General features: G+C 36.3%; 1 protein-coding gene across 1 annotated transcript; it reads right to left on the bottom strand.

Moving 5' to 3' along the window:
- Positions 1–370: 370 nt before the first annotated feature.
- LOC104086651 (KIN14B-interacting protein At4g14310) lies at positions 371–4,874 on the bottom strand. The gene is made up of 3 exons (XM_009590970.4): positions 2,876–4,874; positions 2,037–2,650; positions 371–1,206 (listed from the first exon to the last, which is right to left on the bottom strand). Exons 1-3 carry the CDS (start codon positions 4,763–4,765, stop codon positions 675–677), a joined length of 3,036 nt encoding a protein of 1,011 aa, XP_009589265.1. The 5' UTR covers positions 4,766–4,874; the 3' UTR covers positions 371–674.
- Between the last annotated feature and the right edge of the window lie 21,243 nt (positions 4,875–26,117).

The following is a 26,117-nucleotide window of genomic DNA, read 5'->3' as shown; positions in this document are numbered from 1 at the left end:
CACACAATAAAATCGAGCATTCTAAATATATCTATGTACTGATTTATGTAAGTATTAATAAATGAGCCTATTAGTTAAGACTTTAAGCAAAGAAACTTGAGTCAACTTTGAACAATAAACGGTAAATCTTTAGATAGCTTTGACTCATGATCACCCATTTGATTAAATATGTTAAAACTCTAGATTACCAAGAGAGAAAGAGTGTGCGCACGCATGTGTGAGAGTTTGTTATTTCTACACCAAACTACTAATATATTTTCCTAAAATCTCAGCTATGACCGTTTAAACATGTTGAAATTTTAATTTGGAATGATTGAAATATATAAAGTGTATAATATATACATGTTCCATCCAAAAGACAAAAACAAAAGAAAACAAAATAAAAGGCTAGTTATAAATTAGCAATGTCCTCATTGCTATAAGGGCAAATCTTCTGCAGTTTCTCCACACTGAAAATGGATTACGGTAAATAGCACACAAAAGGCCTCAAACCAGAAGGGCGTCAAGCATAATAAGTTACAAAATAACTTAGCAACTATACCTAAAATATAAAAGGGCAGCTCGGTGCATTAAACTCCCGCTATGCGCGGGGTCCGGTTTTTATTGTGCGCAATCTTGGCCTGCATTTATGCGGGAGGCTGTTTACACAGCTCGCTACCTAAAGATATAAAGACTTAAAACATATACTTCCACATAGCTGGGCGATCTCTTGATATGAGAAGAACTCTAGATGACAAGTAATCAAAAGAAGGAGAATACAAATCATCAGGTCCAATTGTTTCTCTCAAATTCTGCCCATTGTTTTGATCCAAAATGGAAGATTGCAACGCATCATCCTTATATGAGTCGAAAACAAATAGCCCGAGTCCACAAACTCCCATAACAAAGTTTGAGTTTCCCCAAACTTGTGTTAAAGCCATGTAATGGGAGTGAGCATTTGATTCTGGCAATACATAGTTGCTGCAAAGCCTCTGCTTGCGCAACGAGAACTGCTGGATCTGTGAGGAAACTTGTCTTTTCACAGCAGATTTCACAGTCGTGCAGCCAAGATATAGAGAGTCTCCATGGGAGAAAAGTGATTGTACATTTGCACCAACCTTTGGTATTTTTAGACCTATACCAGAAGGGTGACGGAAATCTAATACATTGATGGAATCAGTAGTGCAAAACACGCCATCATTTCCTTCCACTTCAGAGGAACTAACCCTGCATTCAATTATGTAGCATTAAACTTTTGATACAGATGAAAAGAATTTCCCATTAATTGAACTAAAAATGAGAACTTTGTTACTGTTCTTTAGAATACATAATGGTACTTGACTTTGAGAAAACATCATACAGAAACTTCTTTGAACCAATCATGTAGACTAGTGACTACAGCCCCGTGCTAGGTATAAAAGAATCTCCACATTACTACTGCTCCTTCAAGTTTGAAGGCTCGAATTATACTTCTTGGATGCAATTAAGGGTGATATGACATGGTAGACAGTTGATAGCTTTATACTAGTCCTGGGATATAAACCTGTTTTACTACTCCCGCAATTTCATTTTATATGACACTTTCCTTTTTAGTCCATTCCAAAAAGAATGACACATTTCCATATTTGGAAACAATTTAACTTAGTTTTGGAAAATATCAAGTGCTAGCAACATCATACATACATATCTTGGATCTTTTTGTGAGTTACATTCTTTTAAACAGACACAACAAGGCAGCTCACATCCCCTATTCAATTACCAATAAGCAATACAAAAAAACCTTTTCAATCCGCTCAAGTTCTTATGTAAGAGTGCAAAGAGTTTTGGGTAGCACCTAATTTGCATGGCTAGTGAAGATATATTACAGGTGGACATTTTTACTTGTATCAAGAGAAATTTGATTACGATAGGTTCAGTGTAGACAAGGCTTTAGACACTCCAAGGCATGTAAGTAACTCATGAAAGAAAAGCATAAGAGGAGAAAGCAATTTTTTCGAGTTCCAATTTGATTGTCGGGATATAACCAGCAAAAATTAGGAGAACTAAATCAGTTTTACCTTTGTCGAACTCCTCCACCTAGCTCAGCATCTGTATTATTTACATGTAGTGCAGAAATTTGGCGACCAGAGGATGATACAGAAAGCAGTGGTTGAGGACTCATAGAATTGACATCCCATAAAGAAAGACCCTCTGTCTCAGCTATCACTACTTTTCCTCTGCTTCTCCATTGCAAAGGACTTGAGTAATCCATAGCCAACATTGGTCTCTGTAAATCCCATTTCAGGATCTGCTCTCCATCACGAATATCATAAGTTCTGACCATCCTTTGGCAACTAGCACCTGATACGATGAGTGGTCCACAAGGTTTGTACCACCATTGCTGATTTTGTGGTGCCATAATTGATGACAGAGTATTTCTCCTATACATTGGGTTATTGGGTAATGAAGCAAGGGGTGCTCTTGTAGTACTAAATCCATCATCGACATGAAAGGCTCGCACATCTCTAGTGTAGAAGTCCCAGGAACAAAAACCTGAGTCCATGGAATTTCCAGCAGATGCTGCCACAACATATCTCCCTGAGGAACCATCTACGCCAGGAGCACGAATTATCCAACAATCTCTCCACATATTTGATGAGACCCCAACAGGAGGTTTGTAATCGGCTTTCTCCTGAAATAGTAACAAATGGTTACAAATTTCTTAGGAGCTGAGGGAATTAACTAAAAATTGGATGCTATATCCCTTCCAAAATTCATCTAAAACTTAACAGACCAGAACATTATTAAAATCACATATTAAAAAACGTGTTAACAGGAGACATTATTATGAAAAGTAATGCGTGGGTTCATTTGACATCTTGATATTTAGAGAGATGAGAAGCTAGGCAGATAATACCTCACAATGCACAATATCATGGAAGGAGCAAGAACTGTCATCGTGTGTGAGGAGAACCGATTCTCCCTCAGAGACAAACCACCCTCCGGTAGAAGTCTTACGGCCAATCTCATTGAGCTCATATGTACAACTATCTTCCGGCTCTTCCTCCATGATCATATCTGGTTTATTCTCTTGATCATCAAAACTTTCAAGTCTCTCATCACTTGCCAAAAGATGATCGACACTATCTTTTCCTTTGAGCAGTTTCAAAGAAGAGTTTTGTTTTTCCAAACTTACTGTATCATCCACATCTTGAACATTGGTAATCTGCAAACCAGCATCCTCACACCTAGTAGTAACTTTAGATAGCTCCTTACTAAGAGAAGCCAAGAACTCCACAGCAATAGGGTTCTCATCAATAGGGCTGGTAAATTTCTTCTCAAGCTTCACTTCACTAGTTGATTCAACAGATTCAAGTTCCTCACTTTTGGTACAGCCCATTAATGTCTTCAATGATGTCCTCTCTCTTAGCAATTTATGGTGAGGGAACAACCTCGCCTCTAATTGCTGTACATTCAATCCTTTCACAAAGCTTTTCCCATCATCCTCAAGTTTTTCTTCCCTTTTCTCACTCTGCAAATCTATTTTTCTGTCGCCATCAGCTACATTGCACATCGCCTTATCAATCCCGGATATCTTCTCATCAGCATTCACACTCTCAGTTTTACTGAGACTTAGCGAACCTATTTTTTCATCACCATCAACTACATTACCCATAGCCTTCTCAATTCCGGATATATTCTCACCAGCATCCACATTCTCAGTTTTACTGCAGCTCAGCAAACCTATTTTTCCATCACCGTCAACTACATTACCCATTGCCTTCTCAATCCCGGATATCTTCTCTTGGATATCTGAAATGATCAACTTTGAAGAATCAGGATTATTCATATCCAACATCTCCTTAGTCCTCTTAATATCCGTTGCAATCCTCTTCACTTTCCCTTCCAGGAACGCGAGCTTCTCGTGCAGCTTACTAGGGTACTTATTCACACTCATGCCAACCTTCCCTTGTTCATTTTCACATTTCTCTTTCAAAACTCCAGTATAACTATTCGATCTGGTCATCAATCTTGAATCTTTCACAATAGACTCAACAATACTACCACTCTTTTCAACCAAAGATTTCACCTTTACCTCCTCTGAAGCAGGAATTTGCACATTAGACTCAACAACATTCCCACACTTTTCGACCAAAGATTTCAACTTTACTTCATCTAAAACAGGATATTTCACATTAGGATTAACCACACTTGATTTTATTGAAACTGAGCTTGAGCTAAGCTCTTTTGTCTCACAAAATTTAGAAACTTTTTCAGATTTCTTGATTTTGTCAGACTTTACATCAAATTTTCCATAAAGTTCACCACTTTTCTCCACTTCTTTCAAAACCCTATTCCCATTTTCACTCACTTTGTCATTCAAAACCCTAGAATTCACTTGAACCCTAGATGATTTCAACAAAGTCTTAGAAAACTCCGATGGACTAGAACTCCTACCTCTCGGCACAGACGACGTTGACCACCTCGCACGTGGCTCGGCACGTGAGTCGCCACCTTCAACTGCGTTCGCCGTCGCCGATGACGATGCTGCCTTGTCCATTCTCGGCATGGCACGAAGCATCGGTTTTTGATGGGCCGACGCCGACGCCGTCGCGGCCCGAACCCGAGATGTGGGTCTGGGGTTTTCTTTACCGGCAGAACGCCGGAGACTCTCCCCGCCGGTAGACTTGACGGAACCAGATTTGCTGGAAAGTGGGGTTAGGGTTTTGGTGGACGGAGGCGCGGTAATCTTCACTCCGGCGCCGCCGCGGTCTTTTAACCGGCGAACTGATGTTGTCGTCGACATTTTAATTTTATTTTTCTTTTTTTGGTTTTTTTAATAGGGAAATGGGTTTGTGAAATGCTTTTTAAAGGTTTGTGAGTGTGTTTATTAAAAGGTTGTTGGAGAAGGAAAAAAGGAAAAGATTTTGAGGTATTGTTTAAGGAAAAGGTTAGAGATGAGATGGCTGAAGAATGAGCGGGAATTTGAGTTGTTATCAAATTTTTCAAATTTTTGAGATCCCAAATTTAAATTTGCGCGTTTGGGTAACTTTTGTCATTTACAGTAGAAGCCAAATAAGTTGGAGAAACAATTTTGATGGATGTTCGATACCTGGCAAAATTATGTTCGATCTATAGGTCACGAGTTCAAGATGTGAAAACATTCATTAATTTTGCATTATAGTAAGTTATCTATATCGCACCTTTTGAAATACGGTCATTTTCGGACATTGAAGAGATGCTTTATGCATCAAGCTGCTATTCAATTGGACACTGGATAGATATTCTCCTCTTAATTATAATACGTATTTCATTTGGTCACTAATATGTGTTTTAATATTTTTTATACGTCCCTTTAAAAAATATTGAATAGTTTTAATTGTAAAAGTATTTGTTAAAACTATCATTCATCTTTTCTTTAAATGCTTCACTTAATTAATAATTTATTAATTATACAATATGAGAAAATTTAGACAAAAATATGTAATACAGCAAAATCTCTCTACAACAACCTCATTTGTTCAGAATATTTTAGGATGTTATAGCAAAATGTTCTTATAGAGAACATATATTATAACATAACATAAAAATTGGTTCCGAAAAAGCGTGGTTTTTATAGTGAAGTGTTGTTATATAAGGATATTGTTATAAAGAGGTCTGACGGTATTAATTTCAAAAACGTCAAATGTTTTGAAATAAAATTTGGGATAGAATTAAATAATGAACAATCAAGGACTTATGAGTGATTGAAAAATACGAAAATCTAGGAATATTTTCTATTTGAAGCCAAAATTACTTGAGGATAATCAGGAGATTAATTTTTACTTCAAGCAAATATTGTTACTGAGGGATTGTAAAATAATTGACGATTAGTTAGGTTAAACATAATCCAATTATGTTCAACGGCGAATTAGTGCAAAGATCTGTTAGTATACGTAGATTTCTACTTTCCTTATGTTTACTTTTTTCCTTGCAAAAAGAACCTCCGACATTAGCTCCCGTTTGATCATATATTTTGGCCATTTTTTTCAATTTTTTTTTTAAAATAGTGTTTGTTCATAGAATATGATCAGTTTTTTAAAAAATATATTTATTTTTTTCTAAATTCCCAAAAATTAAAACTTTTTTCTTCCACTCACAAAACTTCAAATTTTTTGTCAAATAAAATGCATGTCCAAACACAACTTCAATTTCTAAAAAATAATTTTAGCGTTTGAACATAGATTTAGTTGAAATTTGAAAAATAATTTTTAAAATTGTGTTGAAAAATAATTTTTAAAAGTTGAAGTACACTCCTCAATTTCATGTTTGATGCAAACAAAAGTTAAAAGGCCTATATTAAGTAGTACTTAGCATTTTCGAGATTCTAGACATGCTAACATTATTCATCATTGTACACACTAAAAATTTATTAGACTAAATTCATACAAAATTTGGAATACATCTTACATTCAAAATATACTGGTCCAAATAAAATTTATGGGTCGACAAAGTTAGATTTATTCTTCAAGTCTAGTTTAATGACCTAAGTAAAATCCCACTCCATTTAGATTGAGCCTTTTACTTAGGTTTCACAAAATAAGTCCATTTATTTAATGACTTAAGCTCGGGTCCATTTAAAATTCACGTTTATCGCAAGACTCAAGCATGCAATACGTCAAGCATGCAATACGCCAAGATAAGAAAGAAAGGGTTGACAATATGGATATCTCAAGAGAATGGGCATACAATGAAACAGGCGGCACAACCAAATGTATCGTACCCGCAAAGTGATATTAATGTGTAACGACCCGTCCGGTCGTTTCGAGAGTTGTAACCCTATTTTTCCCATTCCTACTTCTTTTTGTGTTATTCAACTATATTATGTTATATCGGGTTAGTTGGTTCGAGTCCGGAAGGAACTCGGAGTAAAACGAGACACTTAGTCTCATAATTAAAAATTTTAAGTTAGAAAAGTGGACCGGATATGGACCTATATGTAAATCACCTCGGATTTGAATTTTTATGATTTCAATAGCTCTGTATGGTGATTTTGGGCTTAGTAGCGTGTCCGAAATATTATTTGGGAGTTCGTAGAGGAATTAGGCTTGAATTGGGATGTATTTCATGGTTTTAGCGTTGTTTGAGGTGATTTGAGGATGCGACTAAGTTTGTATGATATTTTAGGACTTGTTGGTATATTTGGTTAAGGTCCCGAGGGGCTCGGGATGATTTCGGATGGTTAATGAGAAGTTTGGAAGTTGGAAATTTTATAAGACTAAAGTTTCAAGTGAGTTCGCATAAGACTTAAATTCCATTGAGAATAACTCTCATTATACGAAGTGTTATATGGTTTATTACCTATTAAATGAAAGATCTTTGAGTCTAGTTTCTAATGCTTCAAACCGTTCGTCATTTGGACATTCCTACGAGAAGTTATGACCAAATTACCAAAGGCTGGCGGAGAAGCCTGCGGATGCGAAGCATCCGAGGCCGCGTCCGAAAGAGAGGCTGGCAGTGAAGTGCTGCCATAGCGTCCAGGTCCGCATCCGACCTTCAAAGAGGAGTGAAGTGGGGATGCGAAGCATCCAGGGCCGCATCCGAAACCCAGAAATCTAGGCCTATAAATACAAGGTCGGGTAAAGAGGGTATTTTGTGTATTTGGGGGTTAGGGTTTTTGAAGTGAAGGGGAGATTTTGAGCTCAAGTCAAGTCCAATCAACCAAGGTAAGTTGTTAATAATGTTTTGGGTTGATTATCACTCAATATACATGAGTTCTAACATCATTTTTACATCCAAATACAAGATTTTATCATCAAATCCTCAAGAACACAAAAATCACCAAAGTTGTAATTTTTCAAGATTGATCTACTAGAAGTAATTTCAATGCTTCAAACTCGTTTATTATGAGTAGTTAGAAGTATTTGAAGCATTTGTTACAAGTTTTAATGGTTGAAAGATTGGATTATAAAACTCTAGTTCATGGCATGAATAGTACTTTTGAGAAAATAAGAGAGAAGGTGAATGGTAATCTTGGCGATGAAATTTATGAATACAATGAACCTATGGGATTTGTTACTAATATTGGTCCCAATGGATGTTGATATTGTAGATTGAAGTTGCTTAGTATAGTAGATCGTTGTATTATCATTAAGGGGTGAATTTCAGTTTCGGATCGTTGGCATTGAATTGAGGAGACAAGAGGGCATTCAAAGGTGGATACGCACGGAGTGGAAATTTTCTGAGTATTGATTAGCTTGCTCGACGTTGGGTTCATCTTGTTGAGGTAAGTAACGATTGTAAATCTAGTCCTAAGGGTATGAAACCCCAGATTTTGTATCATTCTATTATTTTGAGGTGACGCACATGCTAGGTGACGGGCGTGTGGGCATGCACTGTTGGGGATTTGTGACTTGGTCCGTCCCATGGCAACTGTAAAGTTGCATACTTTGTTAAAACCATTTGATACTTATATGTTTTAGAAAGAATTTCTGTAAATTGGGCTGAATGCCATGTTTGGGCCTTGCGTCAATGCTGTTTGGACCCTCAGGGGCTGTTTCTTACCTTCCTCTCATTGTTTTCGATTGAAAATCTATACTCAGTCATGTTTATACTTGTTTACCGCATAACTCAGTTTTATGACTCTATTTTGATGCATATAAATGTTTTGGGCCGAATGCCATGTTTTACTGAAATGCCCGAGTGGCTTGAGATATTTGTGATTAAGTGAGGCCGAGGGCCTGATTTGTGAGGATGAGTGTGGATCGGGGCTGCCCGCCTTCAGCATACTTGTGACTGAGTGAGGCCGAAGGCCTTATTTGTGAGGATGAGTGTGGATCGGGGTTGCCCGCCTGCAGCATACTTGTGACTGAGTGAGGCCGAGGGCTTGATTTGTGAGGATGAGTGTGGATCGGGGCTGCCCGCCTGCAGCATACTTTATTATTATCGCACGTGAGTTGTCCGTGCAGATTATAGCGCTTGGGCTGAAGGAACCCATCCAGAGTCTGTACACACCCCCAGTAAGCACAGGTACCTACTGAGTGCGAGTGCCGAGTATTGAGTGACTGGGAAGGCAAGAATGATTGTGAGGTATGCCCGAGTGGCAAGAGTGATTGTGAGGTATGCCCGAGTGGCAAGAGTGATTGTGAGGTATGCACGAGTGGCACCAATGACTGTGAGGTTTGCCCGAGGGGCTGTTTATGATTTCATCATTTTTGCTCACCTTTGCATTGAGCCTTTGTTTGAAAAGCTATTGGAAAAATGTCTTTAAAATGATTTTTATTGAAACTGGGTTTAAATGAGATATTTGATTTAAATCCTAATTTTTTAAGAGCATGTGGTATTTTACTGAGATTTTCTGATATGAACGTTATATGCTTTATTGCTCGTCACTACTGCTCAATCTTTATTTATTGTTGTTACTTACTGAGTTGGCGTACTCACGTTACTCCCTGCACCTTGTGTGCATATTCAGGTGTAGTTGGACATGGTAGCGGTTATTGAGTGTTCTGGTTACAGATTTTCTTGGAGATAGTAAGGTAGCTGTTTGGCGATCGCAGCCCCTGCTCTTCTCCCTCTTATCTTCCTCTAGTTGTATTTAGCCATTTTCCGGAATAAGTTAGCCTTGATATTGTTAGACAAATTGTAGTATGTGCTCATGACTAGTGACACCCCGATGTCGGGCTTTTCTTTTCCGCACTTCTGTTTTTCTTTGATTTGAACTCTTGAAATGGAGGTTTTTATCTTGAAATTATCTTTGAAATAAAAATATCATTTTGTTTTGGAAATGAGTCGGCTTGCCTAGTTCCACGATAGGCGCCATCACGACAGGAGATTAGTTTTGGGTCGTGAAATAATGAAACCAACTTGAATATGCAAACTAGTGAGACCACTATTGGAGTTGATCACGGAGAAATCAAGAACAACTATCTTAAACTCATTAGTGGCACAAGTTTGGTAGATGAACAAGTAGTGGTTTTGTTGGACTCATATACTATATGGCATCTGGGCCCAAAAGAAAATACCGGTCAGAATGTAGCTTTATCATAGTGTAGCCTTCTATTTATTTTACATGTGCTTGTAATTGGACTCATTGTAATTACAGAACTAGCCCATTTTATATTTCAGTAGCTAGTTTAGTCTTTTGTATAAGTCACTTGTACTTGGGCCATATTTAAGAGGAGGAGTGGACCCGAATCAGACCATCGGGAATATTTTCTCTGAATCAGATATAGAAAGATCGATTTTCTTCTATCTTCTCTCTCACATGAACCCTAACACGATTTCTCAAATCCTGATCGATTCTCTCATGTTCTCATGGTATCAGAGCTAGATTCTGGTCGATCTCGTCCTCCGCTATCTTCCGATGTTACCCTCATCGAGTTTTGTTGAGGATTTCAATTTTGTGTGCGTATCGATTTGGTGTTCTACATATCGGTTTGTTGGATTTATGGTCGATTTTGACTCATCTCGGCGTCTTCTGACCTATATTTGTCACTCGACTGATTGTGAAAGCTTATCTACAAGTTTGCGTGGTTGTCGTTAAACTCGAGGATTATAGGGTTTCATGACTCCATCTTATTTCATCATCGTTGTTGTGTTGCTGAGAAGTGTCATTTTGAAGGCCGTACTTCCGGTCGCGAAGAAATCGGTAACTCTGTATATTTGTTCCTTTTTCATGATATTCATCGGATAACTATTCATTATTGAATGTTATAGTAACTATGGGATCTACTGATTTTGATGTGAGTAGTGCATCTGGCACACATGAGTTTATTCCCAAACCCTCTAGTCCCTTATTTGTTCAGTTTTCAGATGTCCCTGGTGTTTCTCTTGTACCAGTTCCCTTTTTTGGGACGAACTTTGGGGGGTTGGAAAAGAAGTATCATTGTTTCTCTATCTGCTAGGAACAAAATTGTGTTTGTCGATGGTAGTTTACCTAAAACTCCAGATAATTCATTAGAGTCTAAATAATGGGATAGGTGTAATAACATGGTAATTTCATGGTTAACAAGTTCTCTATCTCCTGATATTGCGGATAGTGTCCAATATTCTGAAATAGCTGAAGAAATATGGAGACAATTAAATAAAAGATATGGAACTATAAGTGGAACTAAAGCCTTTGAAATTAAGAAAAAACTTGCCTCTACCTGTCAAGGTTCCCTAGATATTGCTTAGTACTTTAACAAGTTAAAGAAATTATGGGATGCATTGAGAGTTGTTCGTAAAAATCATGGAAATCACTGCACTTGTAGTGCAAAGGAAGGTATTCTCAAAGAGGAGGAAAATGATAGACTTCATCAGTTTCTCATGGGACTTAATGAGGTATATGTCAGTGTTGGGACTAGACAGTGCATATAACATTCTTCTTCAAGATGAAAGGCAAAGGCAGATCAATTCCAATTCTCAATTTGGTCCTGATTCAGCTGCCTTCACTGCCAAAATCAACCTCAATCATCATTCTAGTCCCAACACAAATTATAAGTCTCCTGGTTCCAAGACTCAGAGATAATATGTCCAAAGAGTGAATTTTGATCAAGCAAAGGGGAATCTATTCTGCAGATATTGTAAGAAGAGTGGGCACTTAATTGATAAGTGCTTCAAGCTTCATGGTTTCCCTCCTGATTTCAAATTCACCAAAGGAAAGAAAATTGCAGCAAATGCAACTATTGGAACAGAGTTTTCTTCTGACTCTTCTTCTACTTCTGTTATTGGGACTACTAACAATGATACACAAGGTTCATTGGTACCTGGTTTAACCAAGCAGAAATATTCTCGGTTAATGGCTATTTTACAACATTCTCATGAGTCTGATTCTGCTCATCAATCTGACCTCATGGTTTCTGTCAATTTTGCTGGTAATGTGCTCATTCCCAAAGTAATGACTTATTCTCTAGCTTGCATGTTGAGTCAGTCCTCACCTAATAAATAGATCATTGATTCAGGAGCATCTCACCACATGACTTATAACAAGGATCTTCTAACCAATATTACACATTTGCCTATTTCTTACCTTGTCACACTTCCTAATGGATATAAAGTTAAAGTTACTTGCACTAGGTATTTTTCTTTATATCCTTCCATCATTTTTTCAGATGTTCTCTATATTCTATCTTTCAAACATAATCTGATTTCTGTGCACAAACTTATTTTGTTATTGAGATGCATAGCACAGTTTAGTTCTAACTCTTGATTGTTACAGGGTCCTTCTCTGAAGATGCCTCTGGAACTTGGTAAACAAGAGGATGGGCTTTACAAATTTGTCTGCACTACTGCCTACTCTTCTTCAGCTCAAAATGTTTTTACTGTGCCTACTGCATGTAGTTTTCCATCTTTACCTTCTAGTATTGTTGATCCTCATTCTAGTTCTTCATTGTGTAACTCTAGTTCTTTTCAAAATGCTTTATCTCCACCTGTTTCATCTTTTAATGAAGCTACATTGAATAAAATAGACATTATTTGGCATCAAAGACTTGCACATGTTCCCTTTGTTATAATAAAGGGCATCTCTGCTATATCTTCCTCTTTATATTCTAAGCAACAATTTCCTTGTGAAATATGTCCTATGGCTAGACAAACCAGACTCTCTTTTCCCGATAGCTTCATTTATAGTACTCATCATTTTCAAATCATATATGTGGATTCTTAGGGACCCTACCACACTCCTACACATTCTGGTTCTAGATATTTCCTAACCATTGTTGATGACTTTTCCAGATCTACTTGGACTCATCTAATGGGTTCCAAAAGTAATGCATTTTCCTTGATTAAAGCTTTTGTGGCCATGGTCAAAACTCAGTTTCACATTACTATCCAAACAATCAGGAGTGACAATGCCCTAGAACTTGGGGGTAGCCATTCTGCCATTTCTTACTTCTCTAATAATGGTATTATCCTTCAAACTATTTGTCCCCATACACCACAACAAAATGATGTGGTTGAAAGAAATCATAGAACATTACTTGAGGCCTGTAGAGCTTTGCTTTTTCAATCCAAGGCTCCTATTAGGTTTTGGGGGATTGTTTACTCACAACAACTTATATCATCAACAGACTCCCATCTAGGATCTTTCACAATAAGTCACCTTTTGAAGTCCTTTACAATAAAACCCCATTCTTATTCTCACTTAAAAATATTTGGATGTCTGGCTTATGCTATTGTACTAATTCCTCACAAGGATAAATTAAAAACAAGAGTGATGCCTTGTGTCTTCCTTGGTTATCCCTATGCCAAGAAAGGTTTCAAACTATATAACCTAGAAACCAAGCAATTCATTGTGTCCAGGGATGTTGTGTTTTATGAAGATGTCTTCCCCTTTTCTTCTTCCTCCCCCGTTCCCCAAACTTCTGTTGCTTTTCCACCACCTTCTCCTCCTTTTGATTCTTTCTCCCTTACTTCTCCTACTCCTGATCATGTTCCTTCCACTTCTGCTCATACTTCTCATGTGCCTTATTCACATCTTTCTCATATTTCTGATTCACCATCTCTTCCTTCTGCTCCTATTCCTTCTCATGTTTCTAATTCAGCTCCTTCATGTGTTATTTCTTCCCTTGTTTCTACTCCAGCAGCTCCTTCTCCTGATGTAGGTCCTCTTAGAAGGTCTGACAGAACTCATACCCTTCCATCCCACTTGACTGATTATGTCTGCCAATTGTCACCCTCATTCTCTTACATCAGTACTTTGACTCCTCCTGCTACTTTTGAACCCACTACTTATTCCCAAGCTGCACCTATACCAGCTTGCAGGATGCTATGGGGAAAGAGTTTGAGGCCATCGAGGCCAATCACACTTGGGATATTGTAGCATTGCCTAGTGGAAAGAAACCTATTGGATGTGAGTGGGTCTATAAGATTAAGTATAAGGCTGATGGTACTGTTGAAAGGTATAAAGCTAGGCTTTTTATTAGGGGTGACACCCAGGTTGAGGGGGTGGATTTCAATGAAACTTTTTCCCCTGTTGTAAAGATGTCCACTGTTAAGTGTCTGATTGTTGTTGCAGTTAAGAGAGAATGGTCTTTGTTCCAATTAGATGTTAACAATATTTTTTTGCATGGTGATTTGGATGAAGAAGTCTATATGAAGCTTCCTCCTGGTCTTTCTGTCACTACTGCCTCATCATCTTCCTCTCATCCCTTAGTCTGTCATTTACCAAAGTCCCTCTATGGATTGAGACAAGCTTCTAGGCAGTGGTATGGCAAGCTTTCTCAAGCCCTCTACTCTAGAGGTTATGCTCATTCTCTTAATGATTACTCCTTGTTCATCAAAGGTTCTCCTGGTAATATGGTTATCATTACTGTCTATGTTGATGATATAATATTAACTAGAGATGATCTTGCTGAAATTACTACTTTGTCATTTTGGATGCCAGTTCAAAATCAAAGATCTGGGCACTCTTCATTATTTTTTGGGTATTGAGGTTTCTATTTTGCTTGGTGGTGTGCTTCTCAATCAGAAGAAATTTGTCTCTGACATTTTGAGGGAATTTGATTGCCTAGAAGTTACTTCTGTTGTTTGTCCTCTGGACTTAAACTCCAAGCTGAAAGTTGATTGTGGTGACCTATTGGCTCAACCTGAGAGGTATAAGAGTCTAGTTGGGAAGTTATTGTTCCTAACTCACACTAGGCCTGATATTTGTTTTGGGGTGCAACATCTTAGTCAGTTTCTTTAATATCCAAGAGTCCCTCACATGGCTGCTGCTATACATATGCTGAGGTACCTTAAGGGCACATCTGATCTTGGCCTATACTACTCTAACTCTTCTGATTTCACTGTCTCGGCATATTCAGACAATGATTGGGCAGCCTGCCCGGACACCAGAAGGCCTGTTACTGGCTTTTGTGTATTTTTGGGTGACAGCTTAATCTCTTGGAAGTTTAAAAAGCAGCTTGTGGTGTCTCTATCTTCTGCTGAGGTTGAATATAGAGCCATCGGCAAGGTGGTGGCTGAATTAACTTGGCTTGCACGATTTCTCACTGATTTTGGTGTTCATGTCTCTTTCCCTCTTTCTGTATTCTGTGACAACCAAGCAACTGTTCATATTGCTAAAAATCCTGTTTTCCATGAGCGGACCAAGCATATTGAGGTCGATTGCCACTTTGTTCGAGGGAAGCTTTCTGATGGTTTCATTCAACTTTCTCATGTTCCCACTTCGAAGCAGCTAGCTGATGTTCTCACAAAACCTTTAACTGGATTGCTTCATCATCAATTTCTATGCAAGTTGCAGGTGTTTTCCCCCTCCAACTTGAAAGGGGGTGTTGGACTTATGGACTATATGGCATCTGGGCCCAAAAGGAAAGACTGCCCAGAATGTAGCTTTATCATAGTGTAGCCTTCTATTTATTTTACTTGTGCTTGTAATTGGTCTCATTGTAATTACGGAACTAGCCCATTTTGTATAAGTCACTTGTACTTGGGCCATATATAAGAGGAGGAGTGGACCCAAATCATCCCATCGGGGATATTTTCTCTGATTCAGATCTAGAAAGATCTATTTTCTTCTCTCTTCTCTCTCACATGAACCCTAACACGATTTCTCAAATCCCGATCGATTCTCTCATGTTCTCAGGTTTTGAATATAATATGGAGAATGGACAACAATCAGATTCATCTTATGAAGAAGAGGAAGGCTCAGAGGAAGTGGACTATTCAGATGAAATAAGTTCAGAAGCAAGTGATGAATATGCAAGTGTGGATAGTGATGGAAAAGCAAGTGAAGAGTCTACATATCAAATAGAGGAATCTAATGGTGCAACAACTGATGTTCAAGCAAACATATTGGTGGAGACGTTTTGCTCACAATCACTGGTGGATGTTAATGTGACCTCAGAGGTTGACAATGCCATCAGAGGTAGGGGCAGTGGCAGAGGTAGAGGAAATAGCAGAGGGGGCAGACAAACAACATGAGGAAGGGGCGGTAAGCACCTTAAATAATAGTTTGCGGGATCTTCATAGGCAAAACACTTGTCAAATGTATCCAGTGATTAAGTCTCTCTTTTGGAATATTAGAGGCATTAACTCTAATGGTGCCCTGGAGAGATTAAATCAATTAGTCAGATCATAAAACATCCCCTTTGTAGCTATATGTGAGCCACTCCAGAAAGCTGATAAATTGGAATAATTAAGGAGAATTCTAGGTTTTCAAAATTCGCATTCAAATATGAATAGTCAAATATGGATATTTTGGAATGATTTAGTCAATTGTAGTGTGGAAGAGGAGAATGAACAACAAGTCATGTAATGACCCAACCGGTCATTCTGACTTTTAGAACCCCGCTCCCTAAAATAAAACTTTCAGTATGTGCTTTTAATGATTTATGACTTGCGGGGATGGTTGATTCGGTATTTGAAAGTATTTGGGTTGAAATCGGAACACTTGGTTCATTAAGTTGGCTTTAAAAGGCCAAGTTTGACTTTGATCAACATTTTGAGAAAACGACCCCGAAATAGAATTTTGACGATTCCAACAGCTCCGTATGGTGATTTTGGACTTAGGAGCGCATTCGAAATTTTATTTAGAAGTCCGTAGTTAAATTAGGCTTGAAATGGCTAAAATAAGAATTTAAGTTTGGAAGTTTGACCGGGGAGTTGACTTTTTGATATTGGAGTCGAAATCCAGTTCTGAAAATTTTTATAGCTCTGTTATATCATTTATGACTTGTGTGCAAAATTTGAGGTCAATCGAACTTGATTTGATAGGTTTCGATATCGAATGTAGAAGTTGGAAATTCTAAGTTTCATTAAGCTTGAATTGGAGCATGATTTGTGATTTTAGCATCGTTTTATGTGATTTGAGATTTTAAATAAGTTCGTATGATGTTTTAGGACTTGTTGGTATATTTGATTGAGGTCCCGAGGGCCTCGGGTGAGTTTCAGATGATTAACAGATCAAAAATTAGACTTAAAAAGCTGCTGCAATTTTTCCTCTTCTGTTGGATATTCTGGGTTGTGAGCGAGCCCAGACATCGAGCCCAGATATCAAGCCCGGGTATCGAGCCCAGGGTTGACGAGGCTCAGGCTCGAGCTTGTGATCGAAGCCACGATCGAAGGCCCAGGCTTGATGCCATGCTCGATGCCATGATTGAAGGCCCATGCTCGATGCCACGATCGATGCCATGATCGAAGACTCAGGCTTGATGCTAGGATCGAGGCCATGATCGAAGGGCCATGCTCGATGCCATATATTATATCTCACATTTTCGTACGTTAAAGTTTCGTCTTCAGTTAATCGACGTAGACTCGGGGATGAGATTATCTTGAGGTTAACGTATTTATGCTATTTAAAATAAGCGATATGTAAGTGCCATGAAGGATAAAGGATACACGGATTAAAGAAAACGAGTTTCGTTGAAGGTTGTCGATTTGGAATAAAATATGATCCGAGCTATAATACCCGATATTTATGGAATAGTACCATACACGGTACCATATGACCATAATAGTATGATGTATGAAGTATATTAAAAATAAGTAGTATTTTAAGTAATTTGAGATAATTCTTAATTATGCGGGTAATTGGTTAATTATCGGGTAACGGAACATTACCTAGTTAATTAATAAATTATGAGATAAGACTAACCCCCACAAAGAAAAAAATGTGGAAGCACGGGGCTAACCAAACAAAATGACTAAGGGTCAAATTGGCTTAGGTGGCTACCTAGGGTAACAAGACTTTAACGTGTAAAGTAAAGACATTCAAGTTTGGTTTTATCTTATACAAGTTTGGTTCATTTAGACATTAGCTATTCCTACAATCTGAATATATGCCATTCTTACAATTAGAAACAATAGCCATGAATAAGCACTATAGAACGTTAACCATTCTTCAAGTTTTCAACAAAGACGTGAATTCTTGCAACCAAAAGAAATCCAACGAGAATTGCTAGCAACGTAAGTTTTGCGATTCTAAAGGAGTACAGTGCAAACTTTTTCAAGAACATCATACGGATTTTTTTCCTACTCCAGGTATGTTAAGGCTATCCCTTTTTTTCTTTTTGGCATGATCAATACGATACAAACGAAATGAGCAAATGCACAATTTTCATAAATGAGTCTATTCATAGAAATATTAGGGGTGTCTATATTCTTGATTCCTCATGTGAATTATTATTATATCTTCTATTCATGGGTCTCAGAAAAATACGTATTTGATAAAATTTATCCGACATGCATATTATTTTTATGACATTCCGAGAAAATCTTATTAGCGTATTCCTTATGCATTTCATGAATTTATACATGTACATTAACCCATGACCAGATGGTGTTATATACGCGTATATTATATGTATATGGGATATGGAAAAAGATTATGACGTTATATACGCACCACCACCTCATCAGCTGGTATACGTTGATGATTTTGCCCACAGTGGCCGAGATGATATGATGGGTTGCCCTCAGAGGCTTGATGATAATAATAATTACATGATACTTGGACAGTTTATTGCAGCTTATAAAGCTATTTGATAAATTGAAAATTTATTGAAATTGAATTGCAACTTGTAAAGCTATTTGATAAATTAGAAATGTTATTGAAATTGAAGGATTAATTAATAGATTGAAGATTGTTGCATTTGAAGGATTTTTATTATTTCTGCTAATTGAATAAAATTATTGCTAACTCTGTGAATCATGCTGATTTGAATAATTATAATTTATTCTATTTATTATTGTTGACCCTTAGTGAGTATCAAAATCGGCCATCCCGTCTCTACCACTTCGAGATTAGGCTTGATACTTACTGGGTACACGTTGTTTACGTACTCATGCTACACTTGCTGTACTTTTTGTGAATGATCTGAGACAGATACTAGTGGAGGATCTATCATCGCACATCCTCGTTATCTAGGGGCGTAGTGGCGAGCTGCCTTTCTGAGCCGTCCTGCAGCTACCAGTGCCTCTTCTTGTATTTTTAATTCTGTCTATTTTCATTCCAGACAATATTTGGAGTTTTGTATAATCTACTAAATGCTCATACACTTGTGACACCAGGTCTTGGCACACACATTGGTAGAATTTGTTGTCTTATTATTTTTTTTGAATTTAAATTTTATCGTTATATGTTTAATTTATTAGTTGGCTTGCCTAGCTATAGTGATGGGCGTTATCACGACCTATATGTGAAATTGGGTCGTGACAAGTCACATGTTCTGTTAGTTGGGATGGAGTTGTAGTGCTGATTTCTTCTATATATGCTAAGTGTGATTCAGATTAGAGGAAGAACTCGGGAATAACTTGAAGGACATTGCAGATAAGTACAACATTCCTTGGTTAATTGCTGGAGATTTCAAATATATTTTGGATCCTTGTGAGAAGAAAGGTGGTATATTGATGTACAAGGATCACCAATGTGGAGATTTCATTTAAAACTGAAGAATACTTGTAACAAGTTGTCTGAATGGTCTAAGACTACTATTAGCAATATTTTTGATAAGGTTAAAGATCTAGAAGGCAGAGTAGCTAATTTAGAGGCCAATTTAGTTGCTGCTAATTAGGGTTGTACATAGGTCGGGTTGATTCGAATTTTCTAATTACCAAACCAAACAAATTGTATCGGGTTATTAAATCTAAATACCAAACCAAACCAATAAAAGTCGGATTTTTTAATCTCAGTTTTTCTCGGATTTTCGGATTTTTTTTGGGGGGGAGAGGGGGGGAGGGGGGTTCATAAATTCTTCATAGCACAAAACGTAAATTTTGTTCTCCAAATATTTATTTAATCCTAGTAAGACATGAATATATAAGGTGTTTTTCAAAAAAATAACATAAATATGATATGAGTGATGACATTGTACTAAAACATTCAACAATAAAGATAATAAAATTGCATAAAATAAATATTATTAATAAGCCATAACGAAAACAAACATAATTTAAAATTACGACTAATAAGTACTATTATTTACATGACTAACCACTAAAAGAAAAATAAGTTATACATTTTATCTAAACCATGAAAAAAATAAAAATAAAATAGATATACAATACTATTCTCATTCATAATATATTTGAATTGAATGTTTTATTAGCATTAGTATTGATTTGATCTTGGTTTAGAATTTATTTGAGTTACTAATATTTATGGACTATAAAACTTATTGGAGCATCCAAAAATTATAAGCCCAAACTTGAAATAATACGTTAAAAGATAAAACTATAAAAGCTTAAGAAATATTTATAAACTACACTACAATAAATATTGTTATGTATTAAATATATTTAAAATTTTTATACATATAATGTCGGGTTGGTTTGGTTTCGGTTTGACTTTTTTTAATTAAAACCAAACCAAATCAAATATGGTCGGGTTTTTTTTTCAACACCAAACCATAGTCAGTTTTTTTTTCTCGGTTTGACTTGGATTATCGGGTTGGTGCGGTTTGTCGGTTTTATCTGTATACCCCTATCGATAATAATGAGTTGAACAGAACTGCCTTAAATAAAGCTAATGCATTGTTGAATAGAGCCTATAAGAAGGAGGAATCATTTTGGAAGAAGAAATTTGGAGTGAAATAGTTTGTGGAAGGGGAAGTAAACTCAAAGTTTTTTCATTCAGTGGTCAAGGGTAGAAAGAAGAGGCTTACTTTGAAGAAGATGAGGAAGGAAGATGGATGTTGGGTTGATGGGGAGGAGGATGTTGCCAGAGAAGCTATTTCTTTCTTTCAGAGACAATTCAAAAAGGAAAGTTGCCATAATGACTTTTCGATTTTGAGTTGTATCCCTAAAACCACTGAGGAAGCAGATAATGATAGATTAACATCACAACCTACTTTGGAGGAACTGAAAGATGTGGTGTTCTCTATGAGTTCATAGAGTGATCCAGGCCCTGATGGAGTCTTAGAAAAATTCTATCATTCATGCTGGAAAATCATAAAGAAAGACCTACTACTAATGATTCTTGACTTTTTTGCATGTACTGATATACCAAAGTCGCTCACTCACACTTGTCTGGTACTTCTACCTAAGGTGGATAGCCGACAATCTTTTACTGAACTAAGACCAATAAGTCTTAGTAACTTCTCATGCAAGATCATTTCTAAACTGATGAATTAGAGATTGAGTCCTCTGATGCAGAAACTGGTATCTCCTAATCAGACATGGTTTATCAAAGGAAGGTCTATCATAAAAAATATTATGTTGACACAAGATATGATTCACAATATAAATAAATCATCACTTGCTGGGAATGTAGTTTTGAAATTGGATATGGCCAAAGCATATGATAGGGTCTCTTGGGAATATCTCTGTTAAGTGCTTAGGCAAATGAGATTTTTAGAATGTTGGATAGACATGGTGTGGAGGCTCCTGACTAATGTGTGGTACTCTATAAACATCAATGGAGTTAAGCATGGCTTCTTCAAATCTAGTAGAGGAATCAAGCAAGGGGGTCCTCTTTCTCCATCCCTCTTTGTGATTGGTGCAGAATTATTGTCGAAACTTATGGATAACTTAATTGGTTTAGGATTCATTCTATACTTTATAGAAAATAAGGGTCCCACCATCAATCATTTATGCTATGCAGATGACATCATACTCTTCTCATCCTGCGACTCATTATCATTAAATATGATGATGGACAAGTTGAGGCTCTATGAACAAGTTTCAAGACAGTTGGTGAATAAAAGAAAATCTGGATTCTACACTTCTGCTCAGGATGATGATCCTAGAATACCTAAAATACAAAGGATCACTGGCTTCCCTAATTGTCCATTTCCTATACAGTATTTGGGATGCCCTATTTATGTTGGTAGGAAAAAAATAATTTATTCAACAACACGGTGGCAAGGCAAATTATGCACTTGATATCAGTAGTTCACCCCTCCCCCCCTCCCCCCCCCAAAAAAAAAAAAAATTATCCTAAAGCAAATCAACAGAATAGTTGCCAACTTTTTCTGGGGGAAGGAAGTTAACAGAAATAAGAGGCATTGGATTGCTTGGACTGATCTGTGTTTTTCAATGAATGAGGTAGAGGCTGGATTTAGATCACTACAAGATATTTGTAATGCTTTCTCTGCTAAACTATGGTGGAATTTTAAGACTCAAAAGACAATGTTGAAAGAATTCCTGGAGGCTAAATATTGCAAGAGGTCTTACCATGTGGCAAAGAAATGGGCTTATGGTCAGTCTCATACATGGAGAAGATTAATGGACATCAAGAAGGATGTTGATCCATCTATTTTCTGAAGGTTAGGGAATGACGATGTGTCTTTTTGGTGGGATAACTGGACAGGTTTGGGAGCATTAACTACATTGACTCAGGCAACCAGAGCTTCTAAGAATACAAAGGTCAAAGAATTCATATACAATGGGACTTGGAGTCATAAAAAACTGATAGGTCTTCTACTTGTGAATGTGGTCAATACAATTCAAAAGGTGTAGTTTGATGAAAGGAGAAAAGACTGCCCATACTGGTTACCAGAAGGTACATAAGCTTTCACTTGCAAATCAGCTTGGGACCTTGTGAGGAAGAAAAAAAGGGGTACTTTCACTTGTAAGAATATTTGGCATAAAAATGCCTTTCAAAATCTCATTTTTTATACTAAGGTTACTTCAAAATAAGATCCCTACTAATGAAGTTGTGAGGAGGTTTGGTATTGTGACCGTATCTAGGTGCAATTGCTATTATAATCATGAGGAGGAGACCATTGAACATTTGTTTAGTAACAACCAAGTAGCCAAAAGTGTTTGGTCTTTTTTATGTAGTTCATGTAGCATTAGTTTTGTCCCTCTACAGTTAAGGCAAAACCTCATGAAATGGTGGATGACTAAGAGCAACAATGGTGTCCATTCTATATTGCTTCAATGTTTACCATCTTTAATATGCTGGAAATATGAAGAGCAGATGTGCAACAAACTTTGAAAATATTCGAATGTCAGTCAGGCATATCATTCATCAAGTGTCTAATACAATAACAGTGATATTTAACTGTCAATCCCTAATCTTCAACTCCCTCAGTCTTGGATAGACAAATGTATAGTTGTAGAGAAGATGTCACCAGTAATTCATTCTCAAATGGTTTGCTGGAAGAAACATGTGAATGGATATGTCAAATTAAATGTGGATGGCTATAGTAAAGGCAATCCATGCTCAGCTGGAGGAGGTAGAATTATCAGAGACCATCATGGTGAATTAGTGAAGGCATTTTCTGATTTCTATGGCATTTACAGTAATAATTTTGCCGAGGTAAAGCCAGTTTTATAAGGCATCCAGATGTGTTGCCATCATGGTTTGAAAAATATTGTTGTAGAGTCAGACTCACTGTTAATTATGAATATGATTAACTGGGAAACAAAGACAAATTGGCAGATCAGACATGTACTTGAACAGATTTGAGAATTGGCTCGAACCAGAGACTTTCAGTTTAGGCATATTTTCAGGGAAGGTAACAAGATTGGAGATCAATTAGAAAACCTGGGAGAAGACACAAAAGCTCATGGTATCTTCAATCAAGCTGTTTCCCTTCCTGGAGAGGTTAGAGCTTCTTTGAAGTTTGATCAAGAGGGAATACCTAATTTCAGGTTCAGAGTGAAAAGGAATTTGTGTGTAGTTAATGATATCATCACTTGACACTATGATTAGACATAAAGTGTTTGGGACATATCTGTATGTATTGTCATCTATGGAGAATATAGACGTATCAAGTAGTAGAGAGGAGTCCAACAGACTTTTGTCAATTTCTTATATACAAGTGCACATTAGATTAGTGGTTACCAATCTACAATATGTAACTCAGGCTAAGGTGTATGTCCTCCTCCGTACAATCAAAGTTTTTGAAATATACAGGTTGGAGTCCGGCCTAACTCCACCATCGAGATGATGGACTTTGATTAAAAAAAATATATATTGGCGTGCTAAGTCAAATTTAATTAAGAGCTATTAGATCATGCTAGGTGTTTGATGTGGTAGTAATCAAATTACACAGGGGGAGGTTTATCCAGTGCGCACAAAGTGCTCACCCGAAGGGCAGAGGTTGTAGCGGCTGCGGATTTCCCCTCTTACCAAAAATAAAAAATAAAAAATTGAAGACCACTTGAAGTCTTTTAAATATTCATATTCCGACCAATCAAATACATATTGTTACAAATTAAATTTGATCAGTTTATAGATTAAAGATAATCATTCAAATCAAGGAAAAAGTTCGTGTACATTATGATTGTCTCTCTCTCACAATTATAAATAGAGTCATATGTCTACCTTAAAGTATCATAAAAGTTCTAAGAGGAGGTGATAGCATCGTCACATTGCCTTTTTCATAGTTTTATTGTAAAGCAAGGATAGGTGTTGTTGTAAAATTGCTACTTTATTGTATCAATCCATAAGGGTGCTAATTAGCTATTAAATTCATTAGCTAGTACTCTTCTTAAAATCTTATCTTGTGAGCCATAAATATATCATTATTGGCAAAGAAAAATAAGGTATTTCCTCACGTTTATTCTGAAAAGCAAATTAAATGACAACTAGAGTTAGTTATACAAAAATATTACTTTCACAGGATTTTTAAGTTGTGGAAAGCAAAAGATTTCATTTGCTTTATGACGATTCTTTGACGAGTAATTCAAATCTTGGTTGCAAGACTCACTTCCGTAAGAAGAAACTAGTAAATCTCCTCAAATGTTCTTTACATTGTTTTCCTTCAAATCTAGGGGTTATTTGATAGGAGGTATAAGAATAGTGCCGAATATGTTGTATTAGTAATGCTGATATTAATAATGTTGGGATTAGTTATGTTGACATTAGTTGTGCTAGATTGTTTCTTATCAACTGTTTGGTTTGGTGTATTAAAACATTGCATAATTTTTATTTTTTTTTTACAAAAATACCCACCACATTCTTTAACTTTATACACTATTTTTATTGCAACAATTTTATTACTCTTCAAATTCTTTACCCTCTCTAAAGCCAACTTTTTTTTACAGGGGAGCAAAATTAAAAGGGAAATCTAATTGAAATATTAAAGTTAAAAAAAATAAATTAATTTACATATAATACAAATTGTCAAATATTTAAAAACCTGATAGATTTTTAAGAAATAAAGAAAAAATTAGTTTATACTTTGTACGAATTCAAAATCAAATTTAGTATTAATTATGATATTATTCTGATATTGTAAAATTCTAGAGGGAAAAAATTAATTAAAATATCACAATATAAAAATATATAAAATATGACAAAATGTATTTGGAATACGTTTTGAGGGATTTGAGGGATAATTATGTCTTTAACCATATTTATGCAAGTATTAAAAACTCTTGCATTGCAAATAAAATAGTTTTCTATGTATTAATTATACATAGGACAATACCAAATAGAATATATAACTAAAACAAGTATTGGTTATACATAAGTTAAATAATATACTAAACAAAAGTATTAATGAACAAAGCTAATGCTTGCATTAATTCTCCTTATATGCAATGGATTTGCCTCTATTTTCATGGTCACTAACTAAGTTTGAATGACTATTTTACAAAACGTGTCAAGTTTAAGGAGCTATCTAGGTATTTAACCATTTCTTTTCATGCAACTTTTTGTCCCAAAGTTTTTTTTTCATCCAAAGAAAAGAAAAATCCAACAAAATCAATTAAAACCCCAAAGAAAGAGAAAAAGAAAATATAAATGAGATATTACCAGTGACGGACACAGGATTTTGTGCAAGTGAGTTCAATCTTAGAAGTACATAACTTTAATCGTAAAACAGTAGTTGTCAAGTGGGTTCAAATAAAATATTTATACAAAATTTACGCAACTTTAATTCTAATTTATACATATACACAGTATTATTTTTTGATGAAATGAGTTCAGTTGAACCCGCTTGCTACCACGTGAGTCCGCCACCGGATATTACAAGCCTCTCCACATTTCATGGTGCCCACATTGATGCTATATATTATGAGGGGTCGTTTGGCTGGGAAATAAATTACTAGGATTAATTATTTTGTAATTAGTTATTTCAAGATTATCATTCCACCTTCTTATAATTAAAAAAATATCACAACTAGCACGATCAAATTTAAAATAAATTAATCTCAAATTTAATTACGAAATTAATTATTTCTTATATTTTGTACCAAACGAGACGTAGTCGTGTCACAAGGTACATATTAGACCACCAATGCTATGGAAGCTGGGTCCCACAGATTCTCTATTCTACAGAAAACTACACAAATTGTAAACTTGTTAC

The sequence above is a fragment of the Nicotiana tomentosiformis genome, chromosome 9, assembly GCF_000390325.3.
Source record: "Nicotiana tomentosiformis chromosome 9, ASM39032v3, whole genome shotgun sequence".
NCBI lineage: Eukaryota > Viridiplantae > Streptophyta > Magnoliopsida > Solanales > Solanaceae > Nicotiana > Nicotiana tomentosiformis.
Note: the sequence above shows the minus strand (reverse complement) of the source record. Positions and strands in the feature narration are given on the sequence as shown.